The sequence below is a fragment of the Mobula birostris genome, chromosome 12 (assembly GCF_030028105.1).
Source record: "Mobula birostris isolate sMobBir1 chromosome 12, sMobBir1.hap1, whole genome shotgun sequence".
NCBI classification, from domain to species: Eukaryota; Metazoa; Chordata; class Chondrichthyes; order Myliobatiformes; family Myliobatidae; genus Mobula; species Mobula birostris.
The window spans coordinates 39824133-39846616 of NC_092381.1; the positions used below are offsets into that span (position 1 = coordinate 39824133).

Below are 22484 nucleotides of genomic sequence, written 5' to 3' on the forward strand. Positions count from 1 at the left end.
TCCAATACACAGGTCGTGGATCATTTCAGAGCAATTTCATAACGATTGGTTTGTTGTATTTACGCATTTCAGTTATAGCTTCTAACAGGACAAATTTCATTTTCTCCTTAATGCAAACCCACAAGTGTTAAAATACTCATTTCTGATGTCAAATTTTGCCATTTCATACCCTGCTTTCCTCTACGGTGTATAAAGGACTACGCTCTGGAGATTCCTCCCTAAACCCTTTTGTGTGCCCCTATCCACCATTAAGGTACTTTTTGAAACTTGTTTTTACTACACTGTTGGTTGCCTTCCTTGAAATGACTGTTTCTAATTCAGAGTCGATTTTGACTATGTACTGTTGTGAAGTGAACTGACATTTCGCTATGATAAATAAACAGAAGTGTACATTACCTATAAATGAGAAGTACTGTAACTCCAAATTCACTTGTTTCTGCTGACAGTAAACAAAAATGTTTTGCAATGGGTCTTCAACCATACAAAGAATCTCTCATTACTCCTTTATATATGGTGAGTTACAAAAAATTTATTATTTTCTTTACAAGTATTTCAACAGCAAGACTCAGAAATCCAATACTTTAAGGTACAGGCTTCACACGGAGACACAAAGCGCAAATTCTACAATAAAAGGCTTTTGGTCTATGCCAACGTCAAGCACAGAATGCATCAATTTTACATTTGCAAACCAGACAGAAGGTGGTTAAATCACTCAACCTTACAGTATCCTTTTCTACCCACAATGCAGTCCTGCTGTTTAAATGTTCAGTGGGGGAGGCGGGAAGGAAGGAAGCACTCATAAAAATGCAGTTCTAACTTGTTACATCTTTGGCCTTATTTTGCTCATTCCACAGTTCATTTCTGTTGTTAGATCTTCAGAATCCTCGCACATGCTGTTATATCCTGAGCTTCATGAAGTCACCTCTCGCTAAGGTTCCAGCATTTAATTAGGACTCAAGCAGAATTTCAATGTTAAACAGGAATCAAAGTAAAGATATTATTGTTGGTGCACTGGAAAATCAATGCATTAATATGGGGAGGCAATCTGAGCTGCAGGAAAGTGGGGGAGTGGGAGTGATGGAATTGCTCAAAAAGCTGGCATAGATTCAAAGGACTGAATGACCTTGTATGTCATTAGAAAAATGTATGAAACCCCAACCTGAGCACATAATTAGTTCAGCAATCCCAGCTTCCACCCTAAACCTCCCCATAGTAACCAAATTCCCACGCCATGAACCATTTGCTTCAGGGTGATGTGACAAGATAGGAAAAAATACATATTTTCCAAATTGTGTTAGCAAACCAAATTATAGTTAATGGATACTTGACTTTTGTCATGTGATGTTGCCTGTGGATCCAAAACAAAATGGGACAGAGGAGTAGAGATCACATCTCGGCAGAGAATATTACTCTTGTGGTAGAACCATCTCATCTCAATCCAAACTCAACATACCATGCCATATTCTGATTGAAGTTCTTTTGCCATTATTCTGGACATAAGAATTATTAAATCAACTTTATGGAAAATAATTATTGTCTACACACACTAATGTCACCAGTTCATTTCACTGTTAGAAGAACTGCAGAAGATGCTTGTTATGAAACATAGCCCCACATGAATGTACCTTTATTAAATGTCATGTACATCCAGGGAAGAGCAAACGATGAGAGGTAGTGTGGGAACTGTCTTATTCTGCATCCGTATAACCTGGCATTTTGATTCAGTCATGCTCTTGAGTAGTTGGCACAAAAGTGGGATTGAATTTATTTCACTTTGCCCACTTTTTTGGGATGGGGGATTGTTAAAGAGAAGGGAGGAAATAGCTGCAAGTGCAGATTAAGGTATATCAGTATCTTGACAAGTACCTCCATATCAGGTTTGCCAATGCTTCTCCAAGGGACATCTGCCTCTTAAAATGACTCACTTCGCCTGATTGTTTACCAGTCTGGTACTGAATGGATTGGGAAGTTTTGCAGTTCTTCAGAAATATGGTGCTAATGAGGAATTAATACAGTTAAATCCTTCTTCATGATCACTGGAATCAAGTCTTCTGAATGCTGATTGCAGACCAATGAAGAAAGCATTTTGACAGATTCGACAAGCATCATAACACGCCTGGCTAGAAAAGATTTTTGAAACGCAATGGAATTTAGCAGTGCCATTAGATCTGCAGCCTGAATTGGATGTTATACATAAGTGTCTTAAATTGTAAAGGACAATTCTACCTTAAATAGCAGAAAGCTTAATGCGATTTTGTTAGCAGTGACACCACAAACAGATGCACCATCATAAAAGATGGAAAGAAACACTTGCAGAGAAGAGTTTCAATAAAGAAAACCAAACAAGGAAGGAAAAAAAGCTCCAACTAATATATCTTTTCTTAGTATATCAGCTCCTTTCAACTTCATCCAACTTTCAGCCCCTTACTAACACTGAGAAGTTCAATCAAGGTGGTAAACAAAATCAGCATAGTCTGTAAGAATTGAGTACAATAACCAACTTATATGCAACAAACACCAGATGATTAAATTAACTTGTGGATGTTCACAACACATATTCTGAAACTAGAAAGTTACGTACAGAAAATTATATAACCATTTTCATTCTGTCAACTTGTATTCCATCCTCAACAAATTTGAAAAATGACAAAGCAACACTTCTGCTTTACCTGTCTAAAACAGGGATTAAAAGAAAACTGGATGATAAGGATGACTTTCTTTACTTGATAAGTTCTTGCTTTCATATTGGCTCTGGCTAGAACAGGGACTGAAAAATAGTGCAAGATTCATTGCACGGATGGAGGAGAAATCTTAGGACTAGTTGCAATGTTACTTTCACATAGCTCCTCATCAATAGTTTCAAAGGAATAGTGCAGAAAGGTAAAAGAAAATAAAAATCTGTGGGCAGACACCCGATTCTCAAGTATCATTGGAAAGAGTATTCAAACATCTGGCCATAATTCTCATTAGTGAATCATTCACAAAAATCTGTGCAAAACAGATTATGGAAATAATAAAAGGACAAGGTTTTGCATGAAAGGAACTCAATGGAGGACATGAAAAGCAGCATTTCTTACTGTTATTTATTTTGCCTCATGAATATCTTCATTTGTAGTACCTTATGAAACGGAATGAAAGAAACTTATGAGGCAGCATTTTCATTTAGCAAAAACAAACAGCAAATGTTATGAGCCTAAAGGCCCAAACACTTGTCAAAAAACCTAAATGAAAATTACTTGACGATGCTGCCAATTTATTGTTGTTAATTTAGCTCATTCATGGGTAGTTATGAATTGTTCTTCTTTCCAAGTCATCACTGCCATTCCAAGAATGCTACTTCTATTATTCTTAAACTACTCGAATAACCCATTTGCTGCTTCCCCCGATAAAGCTCACTATTTTGGGCTATAGTAAGGAGAAACAATGACAATGAATAAAACTAGGCATAATCTATGTGTTTCACAAAATAAATGGCATCACAAACCCATTGTGAAGATTGCACTTCTTTCTTCTTCAGTATTTGCATTCACAAACCTTGATAATGCCATCAATGAGGATCAGGTGGGTTGTCTGGTAGGTTGTACATTGCTATCAGTTTTAACAGCAGTTTCACATGGAGTTTCTAGCTCAACACTACTGCTGTTATTTAACTTCATACCCTCAGCATTTAACAATCAAAGAGAATTTTATCTTGTTTGATTGATCAAAATACCACCCAAATTTAAATGGTTATTTACAATTCTATGCCATGGAATGTCCAGATTTGACACTTGTTAGTATTTTTAGGCAAACAATAGTCTAATATCTGTTTGTAATTGTTTAAAATAGACCCCATGATTTTTAATTCCTCAGAATAAACAACACAGAGTGCAAAGCAGAAAATACCTTATAATTAAATAATTTGCTTCTGTACTGGCACAGACAACCACAATTTATTTTGCAAGGACTCTGAATATTTTATTAGCAAATGCCAGTGTGTTAATGGATATTTCAAGCTTTGTTCATTAAAGCCATATTACATGAACTGTGGCAATAGTTGTTTAAAAAAAAAGTCCCGCATTTATGGGATGTCTGGAAACATCAAATCAGCAACTGGTCATTAAAGAGGAAAAAAAAAGGAACTAAAATTGTAAGGAATTGCAACTATGTCCAACCAACGTCAAAACGGTTGTTACATTTAAATTTTATCATATAGCCCTCTCTGGCCAGGAGATTCCTTTTACATCAAAGGTCATTTTCTACAATAAATCAGTAATATTTTTGTCTCTTTTTAGACCTGTGGGTTGTCATAGCCCACAAGTGTTTCTGTAAAGAATTGAGTGGATTTTAATGGCTCCAATTGTTTTATGATTGGTTCCTTAGGAGCCAAGCATTTTATATGAAATTACAAGCTGCACGTTTTTGTGATCGTCCCAGAATGTAGCATAAATGTTATACAGAAGAGAATCAGGAACCAAAGTCTAACCACCTTATTAACAAGACACAACACTAAAACTGGGAGACGTATAATGATGGGCTGTACAAACTTTAACAATTGGTAACACTGGAAAGATTTTCAGAAACAGTGGATGAAGCCAATTCAGTTACCATGTTTGAGAGGGGCAGTGATGCCAAATTGTTGCAGGCAACCACGAATCACAAAAGCTCTGCATCCCTTTCAAAATCTACCTTCAAATTCTTGAGTATATTCCAGGAATTTTCACATGAAGAACAAACATTATAACTGGTTACATATTCTGGTACAACTGAGACACACAGCACAACGCTGGTCCACAAGAACAAACACAGCTTACAGTTCAGGGAGTGGACTGTGGCCGCTACATGGGGCTCAGCCTATTTTTCCCTCAGTGGACTGTTGCTGCGGCCGCCTGATATTTAAAATGGGTCAGGCTTCTAGTACAAGCAGCCCATTTGTTACAACTAAGACAAGCCAACTTGCCTACATCATTTAGCATTTAAGTTATGGGTATTATTACAGCCATTACCAAAGCTGTTCCTTTACTCTGAATGAGAAATATACACCACAAATTATTCATTAAACTAGATTCATTTTTAACCAACAGCTCCAGATACTTCAATCTTAGGCAGTCGGGTAAAAATTACTGAAAGTTTAATGCGTATCGCTTCTCTTTTTTTCTCTCAAAATGATTAAGGACTTATTAGTATGCACTGTTCATAAGTCTATTCCATTTATACACAATCAATGGTGTAAACATACATAATTTATATTACATGTGCTTCATCTTTTTTTGTCACTATAACACCACAATAGAACACAGTACAGGTCCATTCACAATGTACAGCCCAGAATGTCTTCTAGCAGACGTAGCTTCCAGAACCAGAATTAGGGAGGAGCTTGTGTATAAGTACAGAGCATCAATCATCTGATAAAACTCGGATGGGTATTGGGGATCCTTTTTTTTATATAAAGTACAACTAACAGGATTACCAAGTTTTCCTCCTGGATGGGTTGCCTCTCTTCTTCCAAACATTTAAGAGAAAAACAAAAATGGAATATTTGTACACTATTTTTGGTGCTACCCCACAAATGTCCATGGTCCTCTTCCTGCTGCGAGGCATTGTGTCTAACTAGACCTCAGGATAACTGTGGCCTCTCTTCCATATCCTACTTCTTCACAAATAGACACGCCTGAGATCTCCAGGGGATGTGATTGTGTTGCACTGTGGACACAGCTTTTTGGCACCCTGCAATAAAAGAAGTACTTAGAATTAAACATTGAATATCAACTATTAATAATTTCTTACTTCTCCTCCTTTGACATTGATTTGAAATATGGTTATTGGCCATTGAATCCTTAGACATCACCACTGAGTTTTTACATTTGTTTTAACTCCTAGAATGGTGAAAAATGCCATAATTTCAAATTTTCTCCAGGTTACAACACTTAGGAAAGAACAAAACCGGATTTTTTTCATTTCTCCTTCTGATCATTCTCCTGCACATTATCACTTCAAGCAAGAGGCATTTTGAGTTCTTTTCTGTAAATAATTGTCAGTATACATTTTCATATCATGATAATTTGAAAAAGAAACAAATTATTTCAGGATATGCTTTGGTTTTCATGCCGGTTCACAGCCTAAACTGTCATCCTTCGCTGCTTTCAATTAAATTAGTTCAGAATGCATGTTTCCTCCCAGCCATTGCTATCACTGGAGTTGACAGAACAAAAAGAGATCTGTTATGATAAACCTTGCTACCAAATCACATTAAACACACAAAATGGGGGGGGGGGGGGGGGGGAGGGGTGGAGCTGTATAGTACTTTGCATTAGTATTGTTTTCTTCCAATTTAGTGTTTTCTTAGAGACTACTGGATTTAAGGCAAAGATGTATGATCTTTCATATTCCAAGAAAATCTAGAAATTATTTGCATGTACTACAAATAATTTCTACAAATAGTTCGACCATTAACATCATCAGAAGGTGTTTCCTATCCATGTACCGGTCCAAATGTTTTATTTAAATGTGGTAACTGCACCCGTCACTATTTCCTCTGGCACCTCATTTCATATACCCACGACCCTCTGTGTAAAAAAGATGCACCTCACATCTCCTTTAAATCTTTCCTCTCTCAGACTAAAATCTATGCCATCTGGTTTTAGAATCCCCTACTCTGGGAAAAGGACTGTGACTATTCACTTTATCTACACCCCTCATGATTTTATAAGGTCTTAAAAAAATCACCCACCAGCCTCTTATGCTTTGAGGGGGAAAAACCCTAGCCTATCCAGTCTTTTCATATAACTTATAACTTAGGCTCCCATCCCAGAAACATACCTGTGATATTTTTCTCTCTGCAGTAAGGATCTAATTACGGGGCAGACAAGAGAGAACTTGAGCATACAGTGCCTTGTAAAAGTATTCAGCCTCCAACTTTTGGTTCACATAAATGAGTATTACAACCAGGGATTCTGATTCATTTCACTGAACTTTTCTTTGTGAATTACATGCTCCTCTCCCGCCCCCCCACATACAGTAGAACCAAAAAAACTGGAAATTGTAAAGCATGAAAAACTAAAAATTCAAAACCTGAAATGTCAGCAGTTCAAAACTACTCATCCCCCTTTGCTCAGTAATTAGTTGAACAACCTCTTGCAGTTACTATTATAGTTTTTTTTTGGATGTATCTATTAGCTTTGCAGAACATGATGGAGCAAGATTTGCCAATTCCTCCTTGCAAAACTGCTCAAGCTATGCCAGGTTAGTTGGGGAGTGGCAGTAGACAGCAATTTTGAGGTCTTGCCAGGGATGTTCCATCAGGTTAAAGTCAGGACTCTGACTGGGCCATTCAAGGACATCAATTTTCTTCATTTGAAGCCACTCCATGGTTGCTCTCCCAGTGTGCTTTGAGTCATCGTCCTGCTGAAAAACTAACTTCCTCCTCAGTTTAAACTTTCTGGCAGAGGCTAGCAGGTTTTATTTAATCCAGGATCTCTCTCTATTTAGCAGCATTCATCTGATGATGGAAATCAACCAGATTTCCAGTCCCTGATGCTGAAAAGCCTCCCTATAGCATGGTGCAACCTCCACCATACGGATGGTATTACCTAGTGGTTGCGCAGTGTTAGATTTACGACACACGTACCACGTAGCGTTGAGGCCAAAAAGTCTCATCCAACCACAAGACCTTCTTCCACATCTTTACAATCTCTTCTAAGAGACACTTGGCAAAGTCTTTACAGGCAAGGATATGCTTTCTTTTTTAGCTCAGTCTTCTTCCTTGCCATTCTTTCATAAATACCCTATTTGTGCAAGGCCTTAAGAGATTCTGAGGTCTTGAACTTCATCTCCAGTTGCAGCCATTGGCATCTGCTGCTCACTCGGAGTGACTGCTGCTGTCACAGTAGCCTCCCTTACATATGCCACTCTTCTCCAGCAACTATGTTTAGAGGGGTGGCCTGACCTAGGCAGCGTGGCTGTGTTCATAGTTCTTCCCCATGCCTTCAGGCGCATCAGGTGGCAACCTTCCTGTTTCTTTAGCGTTTGAGTGTTTTACGAGACCAAGTTGCTAGCTTGATGCTCAACCTAGCATGGGTTAGAGTGGCTGTGGTTTCACACCTTTTCATGATGGACTGCACTGAGCTCCAACGTACACTCAGTGCCTTTGAGATAGTCTTGTACACTTCCCCAGAACTGTGCTTCTCTATTATCATTTCCCTGACGTGCCTTGAATGTTCTTTTGTCTTCATTTTGGTTTGATCTGTTCAAAATCTACCATACTATTGGACCTTACAGAGAGAGGGGGTACTTACTCAGGTCATCCTCCTGTTTTCTAATTCAACAAATTGGTTGAGTTGGTAAGGTAATATACAATATTGTACCTGAGGAAAATTAGTATAGCAAAGCAAATTAATACTTTTTCAGCCTCAGAATTTTGGCTTTTAATTCTTAGAAGATTGTTGACAAGCTTTGGAATTTCCCTTTATGCATCATACCAAATCAAATGTTTTGTAGATTAGCTCAAAATAATCATACTTTAATATATTTTAAATTTAGAAAATGGGAAAATAGTTGTGGGAGCTAAGTTCTTTTTCAAGGATGTCCGGTCCCTATATACTTCCATCCCCCATCAGGAAGGTCTCAAAGCTCTCCGCTTCTTTTTGGATTCCAGACCTAATCAGTTCCCCTCTACCACCACTCTGCTCCGTCTAGCGGAATTAGTCCTTACTCTTAATAATTTCTCCTTTGGCTCCTCCCACTTCCTCCAAACTAAAGGTGTAGCTATGGGCACCCGTATGGGTCCTAGCTATGCCTGCCTTTTTGTTGGCTTTGTGGAACAATCTATGTTCCGTACCTATTCTGGTATCTGTCCCTCACTTTTCCTTCGCTACATCGACAACTGCATTGGCGCTGCTTCCTGCACACATGCTGAGCTCGTTGACTTTATTAACTTTGCCTCCAACTTTCACCCTGCCCTCAACATCGACAACTGCATTGGCGCTGCTTCCTGCACACATGCTGAGCTCGTTGACTTTATTAACTTTGCCTCCAACTTTCACCCTGCCCTCAAGTTTACCTGGTCGATTTCCGACACCTCCCTCCCTTTTCTAGATCTTTCCGTCTCTATCTCTGGAGACAGGTTATTCACTGATGTCTACTATAAGCCTACTGACTCTCACAGCTATCTGGACTATTCCTCTTCTCACCCTGTCTCTTGCAAAAATGCCATCCCCTTCTCACAATTCCTCCGTCTTCGCCGCATCTGCTCTCAGGATGAGGCTTTTCATTCCAGGACGAGGGAGATGTCCTCCTTTTTTAAAGAAAGGGGCTTCCCTTCCTCCACCATCAACTCTGCTCTCAAACGCATCTCCCCCATTTCACGCACACCTGCTCTCACTCCATCCTCCCGCCACCCCACTAGGAATAGGGTTCCCCTGGTCCTCACCTACCACCCCACCAGCCTCCGGGTCCAACATAATATTCTCCGTAACTTCTGCCACCTCCAACGGGATCCCACCACTAAGCACATCTTTCCCTCACCCCCCCCCCCGCTTTCCGCAAGGATCGCTCCCTATGCAACTCCCTTGTCCATTCGTCCCCCCCATCCCTCCCCACTGATCTCTTCCTGGCACTTATCCTTGTAAGCGGAACAAGTGCTACACATGCCCTTACACTTCCTCCCTTGCCACCAATCAGGTCCCCAGACAGTCCTTCCAGGTGAGGCGACACTTCACCTGAGTCGGCTGGGGTGATATACTGCGTCCGGTGCTCCCGATGTGGCCTTCTATATATTGGCGAGACCCGACGCAGACTGGGAGACCGCTTTGCTGAACACCTATGCTCTGTCCACCAGAGAAAGCAGGATCTCTCAGTGGCCACACATTTTAATTCCACATCCCATTCCCATTCTGGTATGTCTATCCACAGCCTCCTCTACTGTAAAGATGAAGCCACACTCAGGTTGGAGGAACAACACCTTATATTCTGTCTGAGTAGCCTCCAACCTGATGGCATGAACACTGACTTCTCTAACTTCCGCTAACACTCCACTTCCCCCTCATACCCCACCTGTTATTTATTTATATACACACATTCTTTCTCTCACTCTCCTTTTTCTCCTTCTGTCCCTCTGACTATACCCCTTGCCCATCCTCTGGGTTCCCCCCCTTGTCTTTCTCCCTGAACCTCCTGTCCCATGATCCTCTCATATCCCCTTTGCCAATCACCTGTCCAGCTCTTGGCTCCATCCCTCCCCCTCCTGTCTTCTCCTATCATTTTGGATCTCCCCTTCCCCCTCCCCCTCCCACTTTCAAATCTCTTACTAACTTTTCCTTCAGTTAGTCCTGACGAAGGGTCTCGGCCTGAAACGTCGACTGTACCTCTTCCTAGAAATGCTGCCTGGCCTGCTGCGTCCACCAGCAACTATGATGTGTATTACTTTTTCAAGGCACTGTTTAGTACATCAAAATGAATCTGTGCAGGGTGCCAAACAAGTGCTTTATATAAACTAAAGGAGCTTACATGGTTGGGAAAGTATGGAGTTTAGATATTAACCAGCATGAAAGACTATCTGAAAGGACAGAATAAATGCATCATTTTAGGCAGGATGACTGCTACTCAAAGGCGGCTACAAGTATTATTTCAAGGATATTTGCTATTTAGAACTTCCATTCATGATAGATAACATGGGAAATTGCGACTTATGTGCATTGATCTTATAAAGCCAGGTTGGAAAATCACCTACAGAAGATGCAAAGAGATATACAACTGGTTGGATTGAGTGGTTCTCAGATCTTGGCAATTTACTTGCAAACGTTTCATCACCATACAAGGAGTCATCATCAGTGCGCTGTTAATTGCGGTGTGCCCTTTGAATGCTTGGTCTTTATATATTTAAGGCCACATTTAAGATTAAACTTCCTCAAGTTTTTGAGTTTTAGTAAAAACAAACAGTGCATTTCTTTTTATCTAAGAAATTATATACATGTTAATTTCATTCCCATGATGAAAGTGTTGTTTAATGATTAAAGACAAGCTCATTTGCATTGGAGTATAAATGAATGACTGATAATCTCACAGAAGGGTAGATGACAGGGATTGGTAAAATGGTTGGTGAAAAGCTGTTGTCTCACCTTAGAGATCGATAATTGAGTATATTGAAAGCTGAGATTGATAAAATAGTTGAACATCCCCAGGAAGTTCAGCAGATATGTGGATTAGGCAAGAAAATGGACATTACCTTATTGAATGGTGGAGTAGATTTGAGAAATCATATGGCCTACTCCAGCTTCTATTTCCTCGGTGTTTCTGAATCATCTTTAAATACCGGAATCCAGTACTTTACAATTTCTTTTGCCACTTCTTATGCCAAATGTTTTTTCTTCATTTTATCTATATATAACTGGATTTGGCTCATATCTGCCCATTCCATTACCCTTTCAAGATTTTACTCTCTCTCTCCACCCCCACTCCCCCCGCCTCTTGTACTACTCAACAGAGAGACTGCAGGTCTTCTTCCCTTAGGTCAGGATCACATTACTAGAACTGCAGGGATTTCTCATCTTTTGTTTTGATTTTTAAAATTTAAAAATCTAAATGTAAAATTTGAGGTATTTCCCTTCCTTCAATAGACCCTGTTCAAATAATTAAGCAAGCTCCATGTTTTCAAGGCTTGATTTGCTGGTTTGTGTTCTACTCTCTTCTTTTCCTTACCACTTCCTATATCTTGAGTTCACCTTATCTGTGTTACAGCTTACCCCAGCAACTCAGAGCCAGGGAAGGCTTATAGTGCATCTTCAAACGCAAATACAAACTGGGACGAAGCCATAATTTGCGGCTATTGTGCAAACTCATGCAGTCCTGTGACAGATTCCTAGGGGTTAATATACAGAACTCAAAAATATTATACACCAAGTAATTATTGTAGTGAAGAGGAATTCAATGACCCACACAGCCCTTGCTCCTTCTCATAACAATGACAAGTGAGTCTGAAAAAGCAAGTAAATGATCTACTACCATTAGCTCATCTATCAAAGAAAGTGACAGCAAAAAGGTGTGAACAGACATTAGAATGAGTGGTTACCTCTAACTACTATCAGAAGCTGAAGTGCCAAAAGGAGATAATGCAAGAACAATAGCCACTAACTGCAATGCCAAAGCTCAATATTAACAGAGTAATCAGTAAAGCAACCTGAAAGGGTTGAGTTCACTTGACAACCGAGTTTGTTAATCCTGTTTGCTCTCAACAGCCTTGATAGTAAGAGCAGTCTTAGTTACACTGTTCTGATTAACAGATGGGCAGTTTTCTTTGTGTGTCAATATAAATTTGTATGAACTGTGCAAACATTTGCCACGGAAGGTTGACATTAAAACCACAAGGTCAACGAAGCATTGCTTCCTAGCATCTCTTGCCCAGACTTCCTAAACTATTCTCTTCAATTGAACATCTGAGGTGACAGGCCTCCAATATCATCTTGCAGGAAGGCCATGGTACATTTTGGTCAATCGGACATCAGCTACACAAGTAGCAGGCAAAGAAACGGAAATTGGGAATAAGTAAGATAGCTTTAAATCCTTGCGTGCTTGTGTAGTGAGTTAACCCACTTTCCCCGAAAAGCATAAGTGTTCTGTTGCATATCTCAGAACACTTAGATTAAGATTTGCATTGATAAGAGCCTATAAATAGATACCTAGAAATCCGCAAAGCATAGTATGACGAGATAAATCAAGGAGAAAAATATACTGTTGGTCAAAGCATCCTGAGAAAAATGTCTACGCATCTTCAAAAATATTTTGAAGAGGTAAATATACCAATTCATTTCAAATGCTATGAAACTCTAGGTGTCTACTTCAGAGTAAACAGAAAGAGTACAGCCAGAAGACTATAGCTTCAAGCTGTGTGGCTTCAATTCTGCCATTTGTAACTTAAACTATTACTGTTGTGTTGCTCTGTACACAGCAATGTTAAACGAGTTATTGCAGGGAAGCAGATTAGCCACTCACTGGGCTTCCAATACGCAGTACAGAAGGGCTCACTGGGGAAAACATGGCTATTCATTTTCCAATAAATCACAAGTTCACAAAATACAACTTCTGTAAAGCAAACATGCTTTCTTTTTGGACATACTTTCTACAAGACATGAATCAAGTTTTACTAACAGGCTAGATAGATTTATAGTCTGAATTTATTTAGTCATAAGTATTTTATCAAAAGGTCAGTAATGGAATATATTTGAAACTGACAGTTTTCCTTTAACATTTTGAACTACAGGAAAGAATTCCACTTTGCAAATCACCTTACATCGCACGCTGTCGGAGCAGTGCTGCCAGGATAATCAAGGACATGACCCACCCAGCCAACACACTTTTCGTCCCTCTTCCCTCCGGGAGAAGGCTCAGAAGCTTGAAGACTCGTACAGCCAGATTTGGGAAATAGCTTCTTCCCAACTGTGATAAGACTACTGAACAGATCCTGACCCGGATCTGGGCCGTACCCTCCAAATATCCGGACCTGCCTCTCGGTTTTTTTGCACTACCTTACTTTCCATTTTTCTATTTTCTATTTATAATTCATAATTTAAATGTTTAATATTTACTAATTTTTACTATTTTAAATATTTTTAATATTTAATATTTGTAATCCAGGGAGTGGGAAGCGCCAGAATCAAATATCGCTGTGATGATCGTACGTTCTAGTATCAATTGTTTGGCGACAATAAACTATAAGTATAAGGTAAACTGAATAATGGAATGCCTTCTAATATAAAAATCCAACATCAGTATCTGCACCTAGTCCAGCTGAGAAACTGTCTAGATCACTGTAAACTGTAAATTCCTGATTAGACGGTAACCACCATCAAAGATGATTATGAATATTATGCTATAGCATTCTTCTTTTGAACTTGGAGCAAGCTTTTTTTAAAAGAGTGCCCTGCTGAAACGTCAAAGGAACAATTACACAGACTGTAAAAATCTGTATGCAAAATAAACATGTAATACATGGAAAGAAGTAACAGTACAGCAATAAACAATAAACTGCTGATCTAACTTCACTTAAATAAGCCTTTCAACTTTTTCACTGTCTCTACTTAATTACATTTGACTCTGTAGCATGAACTAACAGTATACAAAAACAAGTCACATTTACCATTTACCTGCTATACACCAGTGTGGTTCATTTATTTAACAGATACAAGTTCATTACCATACCAGGTGCAGAAATAAACTGTTTCTTAACATACCGAATACCGAATTTAAGAAATACATGCAAATTTTCAAAATAAAATCCCACTCTGGATAAATCCCAAATATGGCTTAGTGCTCTTAATTTCTAGAGAGCATAATGCTACAATATTAATAGCTTCTCTAGCACCTTTAACATCATATAAAGCTCCACAGAAATTCCTGCTAGCAAAAACTGAAGTTATCCAAGTAAGGAGTCATTAGGTCTGGTCGCCCCATTACAGGAAGGATGTGAAGTGTAAACAGGGTGCAGAAGAGGTTTACCAGGATGCTGCCTGGACTAGCGGGTTTTAGTTATAACCAGTGATTGGACAAACATGGATTGTTTTCTCTGGAGTTTGAGGACTGAGGGGACACCTGACAGAAGTTTATAAAATTATGAGAGGGATAAATAATTAGGACAGTCAAGAGTCATTTTCCCAGGTTAGAAATGTCAAATAGAGGGCATAACTTTAAGGTGAGAGGGGGAAAGTTTACAGAAGATATCAGGGGCAAGTATTTTAAAATTTTATTTTCTTAACACCAAGGGAGGTAGGTGCCTGGAATGTGCTCCCAGGGGAATTGGTGATCTGCAAATAAGATAGCAACACACATAAAAGTTGCAGATTTCCTTGTGTTTGCAAATATGATAGCTGTGTTTAAGAGCCTTTCAGATAAGCTCATAAAAATGCAGGACATGGTGGGATATGGATTGTTTGCAAGCAGAAGAGATTAGCTTAATTTAGCATCATGTTCAACGTAGACACCACGGGTGAAGGGGCATGTACCTGTGCTGCAATGTTCAATGTTTCAAGGCAGATGGCCAAAAGTTGATCAAAGAATCAAGATTTAAGAAGTATCATAAAATTAGAAAGATACGTGAAAAGCTGAAGATGTTTAGGGAGGGAAATCCAGTGCTTGGCATCTTGGCTGCAAAAGATGGACGAAATAACTTAAGGAGAGGTACCAGAGGATTGGAGGATAGCCAATGTTGTTCTGCTGTTTAAGAAAAGCTCTAAACATAAGTCAGGAAATTATATGCCAGTGAGGCTGAAATCAATTGTGGAAAAGTTATTGGAAGGTATTTTAAAAGGATTGGATATATAAGTATTTGGATAGACATGGACTGCTTAAGGATTGTCAGCATGGCAGGACAAATATCTAATTAATCTAATAAGAGTTTTTCAAGGAAGTTATCAGGAAAGTGAATGAAGGCAAGGCAGTTAATGTTGTCTACATGGACCTTAGCAAGGCATTTGACAAGGTTCCACATGGGAGGTTGGTCAAGGAAGTTCAGTTGCTCGGGATTCAAGATGAGGTAGCAAGTTGGAATAGACATTGGCTTTGTGGAGAAGCCAGAGAGACGTAGTAGATGGTTGCCTCTCTGACTGGAGGCCTGTGACTAGTGATGTGCTGCAGGGTTGGTGTTGTTTGTCACCTATATCAACAAACTGGATGATAATATAGTTAACTGAATCAGCAAATGTGTGGATGACCCCAAGACTGGAGGTGTAGTGAACAGAGACTATCAGAGCTTGCAGCGGGATCAGGACCAGTTGGAAAAATGGGCTGAAAAATGGCAGGAAGAATTTAATGCAGTCAAGTGCGAGGTGTTACACTTCAGTAAGACCAACCAGGGTAGGTCTTACACAGTGAACAGTAGGGTAATGAGGAGTGTAGTAGAACAAAGAGATCTCGGAATATAGGTCCATAATTCATTGCAAGTGGCGTCATATGCAGATAGAGTCGTAAAGAAAGCTTCTGGCATGTTGGTCTTCACAGATCAATGTACTAAGTACAGAAGATAGAATGTTATGTTGAAGCTGTATAAGATGTTGGTATGGCCTAATTTGGAGTATTATATACAGTTTTGGTCACCTACCTACAGTAAAGATGTAAAAAAGATTGAAAGAGTATGGAAAAAATTTACAAGGATGTTGCCGGGTCTGGAGAACCTGAGTTATAAGGAAAGATTGAATAGGTTAGGACTTTATTCCTTAGAACGTAAAAGATTGAGAGGAAATTTGATAGAGGTATACAAAATTATGAGGGGTACAGATAGGGTAAATGTAAGCAAGCCTTTTCCACTGAGGTTGGGTGGGACTTCATTCACTGCCTGGTATGGGAACCGTACTTCCCTGAATCGCAGGACTCTGCAGAGTGGTGCAGACAGCCCAGTGCATCTGTAGGTGTGAACTTCCCACTATTCAGGACATTTACAAAGGCAGGTGTGTTAAAAGGGCCCGAAGGATCATTAGAAACCCAAGTCACCCCAACCACAAACTGTTCCAGCTGCTACCATCCAGGAAATGGTACCGCAGCATAAAAGCCAGGACCAACAGGTTCCAGGACAGCTTCTTCCAGCAGACAATCAGACTGCTTAATTCATGCTGATACAATTGTGTTTCTATGTTATATTCACTGTCCTGTTCTACATACCGTTTATTATAAATTACTATAATTTCACATTTAGAGAGACGTAACACAAAGATTTTTACTCATCATGTATATGAAGGATGTAAGAAATAAAGTCAATTCATTTCAATTCAGAATACCGCAAGTAAGGTTCACTTGCTCATTGGAAAGACCGATAGTGGGGGAGCTGCATTGCTTCGGTTGCTAAACGGACCAGGGCCTCAAGTGGACACGCTGGAATCTGTACTGGCTTGGGTACTGCCCCTCCCATTTGTGCTGCCCTAGAGGGCTTGTTCAGTGGAAGACAAGCTGGAACAGGACACCATCCCATGCAGCATCAATCTACAAGCCAAGACACCCAGGGACTTAAGCTGTAATGTTTCTTGTGACTATATTTTTCTGCTAACATAACTATAGGTGTTATATGCTATGTGCTGTTGGTACTGTGTTTTGCACCTTGGCCCTGGAGGAAAACTGTTTCATTTGGCTATACCCATCAATAGTTGAATGAGAAATTTGAACGAGAGGGAGAGGGGGAGAGAGGGGGAGAGAGGGGGAGAGAGGGGGAGAGAGGGGGAGAGAGGGGGAGAGAGGGGGAGAGAGGGGGAGAGAGGGGGAGAGAGGGGGAGAGAGGGGGAGGGGGAGGGGGAGAGGGAGGGGGAGAGGGAGGGGGAGAGGGAGAGGGAGAGGGAGAGGGAGAGGGAGAGGGAGAGGGAGAGGGAGAGGGAGAGGGAGAGGGAGAGGGAGAGGGAGAGGGAGAGGGAGAGGGAGAGGGAGAGGGAGAGGGAGAGGGAGAGAGAGAGATCCACAATCTGAGAATAACTTATTGACAGGATGTTGAAAATGCACATTTTTTATGGACTGATGTGCTGTTAATAACAGAACTGAAAATGGTTTCATCCACCAAAAAACATTTTTAATTATTTTGTCAAAGTATCAGATAGTAATCAGAATTCAAAATACTGAAAATTAAATATCCTCAGCAATTTTCTAGTTAGCGGGTTAGTCAATTCCTTAGCAAATTAAAACACATCCCTGAGGAGCTTTCAAACCATACTTAAAAGTGTTTGAATGAAAAAAAGTTTGTTTAATTCCAGATCCCCCAGGGTCTGAAAGTGAAAGAATTAGCAGAAATCAGACTGAGCAGAATCTGGCTCTTGAACCAGAGGGGATAACTTCACTCACCGCACAATCTATGGACCCACTCTTAAGCTCCCTACAATTTGTGTTCTCAATATTCGTTCGTTTGTTTGTTTGTTTATTTATTTATTTATTCCTTTACTTGTATTTGCACAGTTTGTCAACTTTTCACATTGGTTGTTTGTCTTTGTTGTGTGCAGTTTTTTATTGATTCTATTGTGTTTCTCTGTATCTACAATACCCAAAAGAAAATGAAGAAAATGAATCTCAGGTTTGTATATGGTGACACATATGTACTTTGATAATAAATTTACTTTGAACTTTGAAACACCAAATGATGTGGTGATGTGGTGGGATATGGTGGCAAGGCCTGCTTCTAACACATCATCCAGCTTGCTGTGGGACTTAACTGTGCTTTATGCCAGAAGGTTAGAAATTCAACAGAGGTACAAGCCTCTGTTGATCAGCTGAATTCCTCAGATTTCACTGCTTCAATGGATCTGCCCATCCCTTAAATTAACAGATTTTCCCTGCTCCTGGTGATCCACGGAATACCAGCATAAGTTAGCTCAATACACTTACTAGTCATCTCACACATCAACCCTTTTGTTAAGTTACCCCGGTTTGTGCAGTTTAAACTGGGATCCTAGTTGGCTGAGACATCATGGGCCGAAAGGCCTGTTCCAGAGCTGTTCTATGTTGTAGCTTCAGGGTAAATTGAAAAAGCTGAAGTCTAGGGCTTGTAATTTTAAATGGTGCCTCTTTCTACACATGCTAAATGACCTGCTAGTAGTTTTTGTTTTAAATTGAAAACCAGTTAGAATTATTGGAATTTGATTGTCTCAAATTAACATTTGCTGTCATGGCATCATGAGGTGGACACTGTTTGTTGTTCAGTTTTCAGTCATGCGTTAAGATATTGAATAAAAGTCAATACGAATGTTACACATGGTTTTTCAATGAGGAGGTCACAAAGGACCAACAACCTGAAAATGCTGAGAGGAATTGGCTTGTTTCTTGATCTGTCTGCAAGTGCTCCTTGCACTTGTATACTGTTCAAAGACTCAATTCTACAATACATACTTATGTCAATTTACATGTTCAATTACTTCATTTTATAAGGAAACTGAAAAAAAGAATTTTTGTGATGCCTTCTCCATCAATCTAAGAGTGTAATTTAAAATCGTCTAGAAGAATAATTATCCAAAATAGCTTCAAAGTAATTATCCACAATGAAAATATGGTTGATGTTTGTGGTGAAATCGCAGATTATGGTCAGATTTCAAAATGGATTAAATTTTACAGATCTACTATGTAAATACACATTATTAATTTGGTTACACATTCTAGGGCTAATTCTTTCAGTTTTTAAGTACCGTATATCATGCTATCCTCCATCTCACACACAACTCAAATACTATCTATATGCAAACACGAGGAAATCTGCAGATGCTGGAAATTCAAGCAACACACACAAAACATGCTGGTGAACGCAGCAGGCCAGGTAGCATCTATAGGAAGAGGTACAGACGACATTTCGGGCCAGGTCCTGATGAAGGGTCACGGCCTGAAATGTCAACTGTACCTCTTCCTATAGATGCTGCCTGGCCTGCTGTGTTCACCAGCATTTTTTGTGTGTGTCACTATCTAAATGCTCTATTATGACGGTTGCTTTAAAAGGGCCTAAGATTACACCATAACAACTAAGACCACTGAAATACCAAACAACTGGCTATTCATGACACCTGGAAGAACAAAAGTTTTCAATACCTCAGTAATTGTTTGCAAGATTTAAAAGTTGAATAAAGAGTACTGCCACTGTGAACTAGCCTGTTTCATATGTCACTACGTGATTCCCTTTGTCTATGTTAGATTGATTATAAACACTCAAAAAAGGACAGAAAAAGATTGAACTTTTAGTCAGCTAGGCCGAGATTGAGGCTATAAACCAACTGATGTTTTATTTAACATGACCAGATAAATGAATGCTGCATTCACTACAAAAGAGTAAATTTATCATAATTTACAGACATTATTACTTTCCACAATATATCAGAATAATAAAGAGGCTTCCCCTTAAGCAATCAACATACATTAAATCTTGAAAATGAGAATTTACTATTTATGTGATGAGGGTTTCCTGTAGGAGTCAGGCTCTCTACTTGCTAAACTTCAACTTTTCAAGGCAGGTTCAGCTACTTTGTCCTTCCAAATCATTCTGCCTCTTGCTCATTCAAAATTCCGGTGCCATATCTCAGCAGCCACCATACCAGTCTACCCATCTATCGTATCTGTCTGCCCATTGGCTTGCAATCTATACCTCAGCCTGATTTTTAATTCCTTCATGGTTTACCACTCACATTTGCTTAATTCTAATCCAAAACCTAAGTAACCCTCTATTCCTTTAGCACTTCCACTTAAATTCTCTCTCTTCATCTCACCATTGGTGGGCAAGTCTTCACCCATCTATGCAACTGGTTAAAATCCTCCTAATCTAATCATATTTTTGGACATCTTTTCTGATATCTCCATTTTTTCTCGGTTCAAAGTCCATTTCTGAATGATTACACCTTTGTGTAATGTGTTGAGATATTTTTTCTAAAATCTGCTGTACATGTTTTTGATCCAGCATTATTCTTTAAAAACAAAGGCAAACATACAATAAAAACAATTACACCCATGCACAATAATCTCTTTGTGGAAACCTGTTCCCATTTCACTCTGAGTGTGATTAGACCAACTCTAATTTAAATTCCCTAAGATAACAATGGAAATTAATATTTCATTTTTGTCATATGTACACAATACCAAATCAATCTGGTTCTATACCATTGCCTGTACAAAACAGTTGTAGTGTCACAATACCCCTGTCTACAGTTCCACTGTTGGTATCTCTGCTACTAAGCAATCTGCAATGGAGACAAAACTGTTGGAATTAATGTGAACAATACCTGATACTGAACATACGTTACGTTAGCATGAAACCCAGTAGTCAATTCATTGTACTCTTATACCGACAATCAATATTTCCCAATGACCAGAAGATTAAAGTGAGGTGTTAACCACTAATCACAAAGCAGAGTGTAAACTAAACCTACTAGCTTCTTAGCTAATGGTGAAAAGTGGAGGCACATAACAGATATGAAAATTGATCAATGTAACATTAATCAAATCTAGCATATTGGATTGGGGCAATTTAATATAAGAACATCACTCACTGCCCAGCTACCTCACCCTACCCTATGTCTCTGATATTGTAGGAATAGGATGAATAAAGAAACATCAGGCTTTCAAAAATGATTATATATGTTAAGGAACATTTAATCATAGTCTAAAGCAGTATCTTAATTGTTATAATGAACTTACTTCAACCCTAGTGTATTAAGCTCAGCAATAAATGTATGCTTTTTAGTTCATTAGTTCTTTTTATACTTCAAACACTCTTTAAAACTGTGTGAAAAGACTCCTTTCTTCTAAATTTTTACAGCACTAGTTGTGGTACTGGTTGTTTTCATTTGTTTTATATATGATCTATGCAGCACAATCATTAAAATTCTCCTTTCTTTTCCTTATTATAAAGAAGATTTAGTTTAAATAGAACCAGGTTAATGAGAATAATCAATGAGCATTACATAGTCACATACATACATACACAGTTGCCATGCACTGCCCAGTTTCATAAAAAAAAGACAGCAGTAACAAGATTACATGCATTCACTTTGATTAAAGATGCAAGGGCCCAGCATTCCAACTTTATTGCTGTCTTCAGGGTATGGTTTAATGGTAACATTAGTAACAAGCCGCCACAGCAAGCAAATTTTAAAGGACGTCGTGAAAGTGTTTATATAATAAATTGTGTATTGGAAAATGCTGGCTGCGAAACAGATGAGCATTTTCTTATTAATTGCTTCCTTCTGTAGTCCAATGTTTGAACAGATTATAACACTCTTCCCTGAAGGCACAAGGGCAGAATGACAGAAAGGAAAGGAAAAACTTGGGAAAATGAAAGGAGTTTCTTACCAATGTTCTGAGCCAGCATTCCTCACAATGAACGTGCCAGCACTGGATTGATGTAAGGGGCATCGAGTAGGAGTCCTGAACAAAATAAAAAGATAAACTTACTAATTTGAAGAGTGCTGTATGAAAAAATTAAAGAGAAACTATATACAGCTCATATGTCATTTTAGGTAAGTGACAAATTGTTTATGAATTTGGGATGCTGTTGCTTTCTATGATCAAACAAGCTCACCAAAAAATTTTACTGTAATAAATAATTATGCAAAGAATAAGAAAAGTGCGCAAAACAATAATAGTCTTTTATTAAGTGCTATGTTAATTGTCATTCAATAACCTTCATTTCTATCCTTACTGCCGATTCTGCTGAGAAATATAGAAATGATACCTTACAAAATCGGAGAGCATCTTTTGGCTCATGCTTTTTCTGACTGTCTGCTTACTAGAGCAATCCATCCTGAATCCCAATAACTTGCTCTCACTCCATTGCCTAGCATTGTTCTCTGCTTCAATTAGTTATCTTCAAAAGTGGCAATGGTCTCTGACCTATCAATTGTCTCTGTATCAACAATGTTTTGTGTACAGCCAAACCTTGTTCATAATAAAGCAATATTAAATGATTTGGTGGGTGAAGCTTTTCTGCATTGACTACAACTTGCTTTGCCTACTTTTCTATTTCTCTTAGGTAGTCCTCAGAATAGAAGATGCTTTGAGCAAAATTTGCCGGTAGATGC

General features: G+C 39.0%; 1 protein-coding gene across 6 annotated transcripts in view; it reads right to left on the bottom strand.

The window, feature by feature from the left end:
• Positions 1–516: 516 nt before the first annotated feature.
• Positions 517–22484, bottom strand: part of rnf220a (ring finger protein 220a) — a 478182-nt gene continuing 456214 nt past the window's right edge. For all 6 annotated transcript variants that reach the window (XM_072273652.1, XM_072273653.1, XM_072273650.1 and 3 more), the window contains 2 exons: positions 21757–21831; positions 517–5706 (listed from right to left, as the gene is read on the bottom strand). In XM_072273652.1, coding sequence (XP_072129753.1) covers positions 5635–5706; positions 21757–21831 — 147 coding nt within the window. In that variant the 3' untranslated portion in view covers positions 517–5634. The remainder of the gene's footprint in view (positions 5707–21756; positions 21832–22484) is intronic.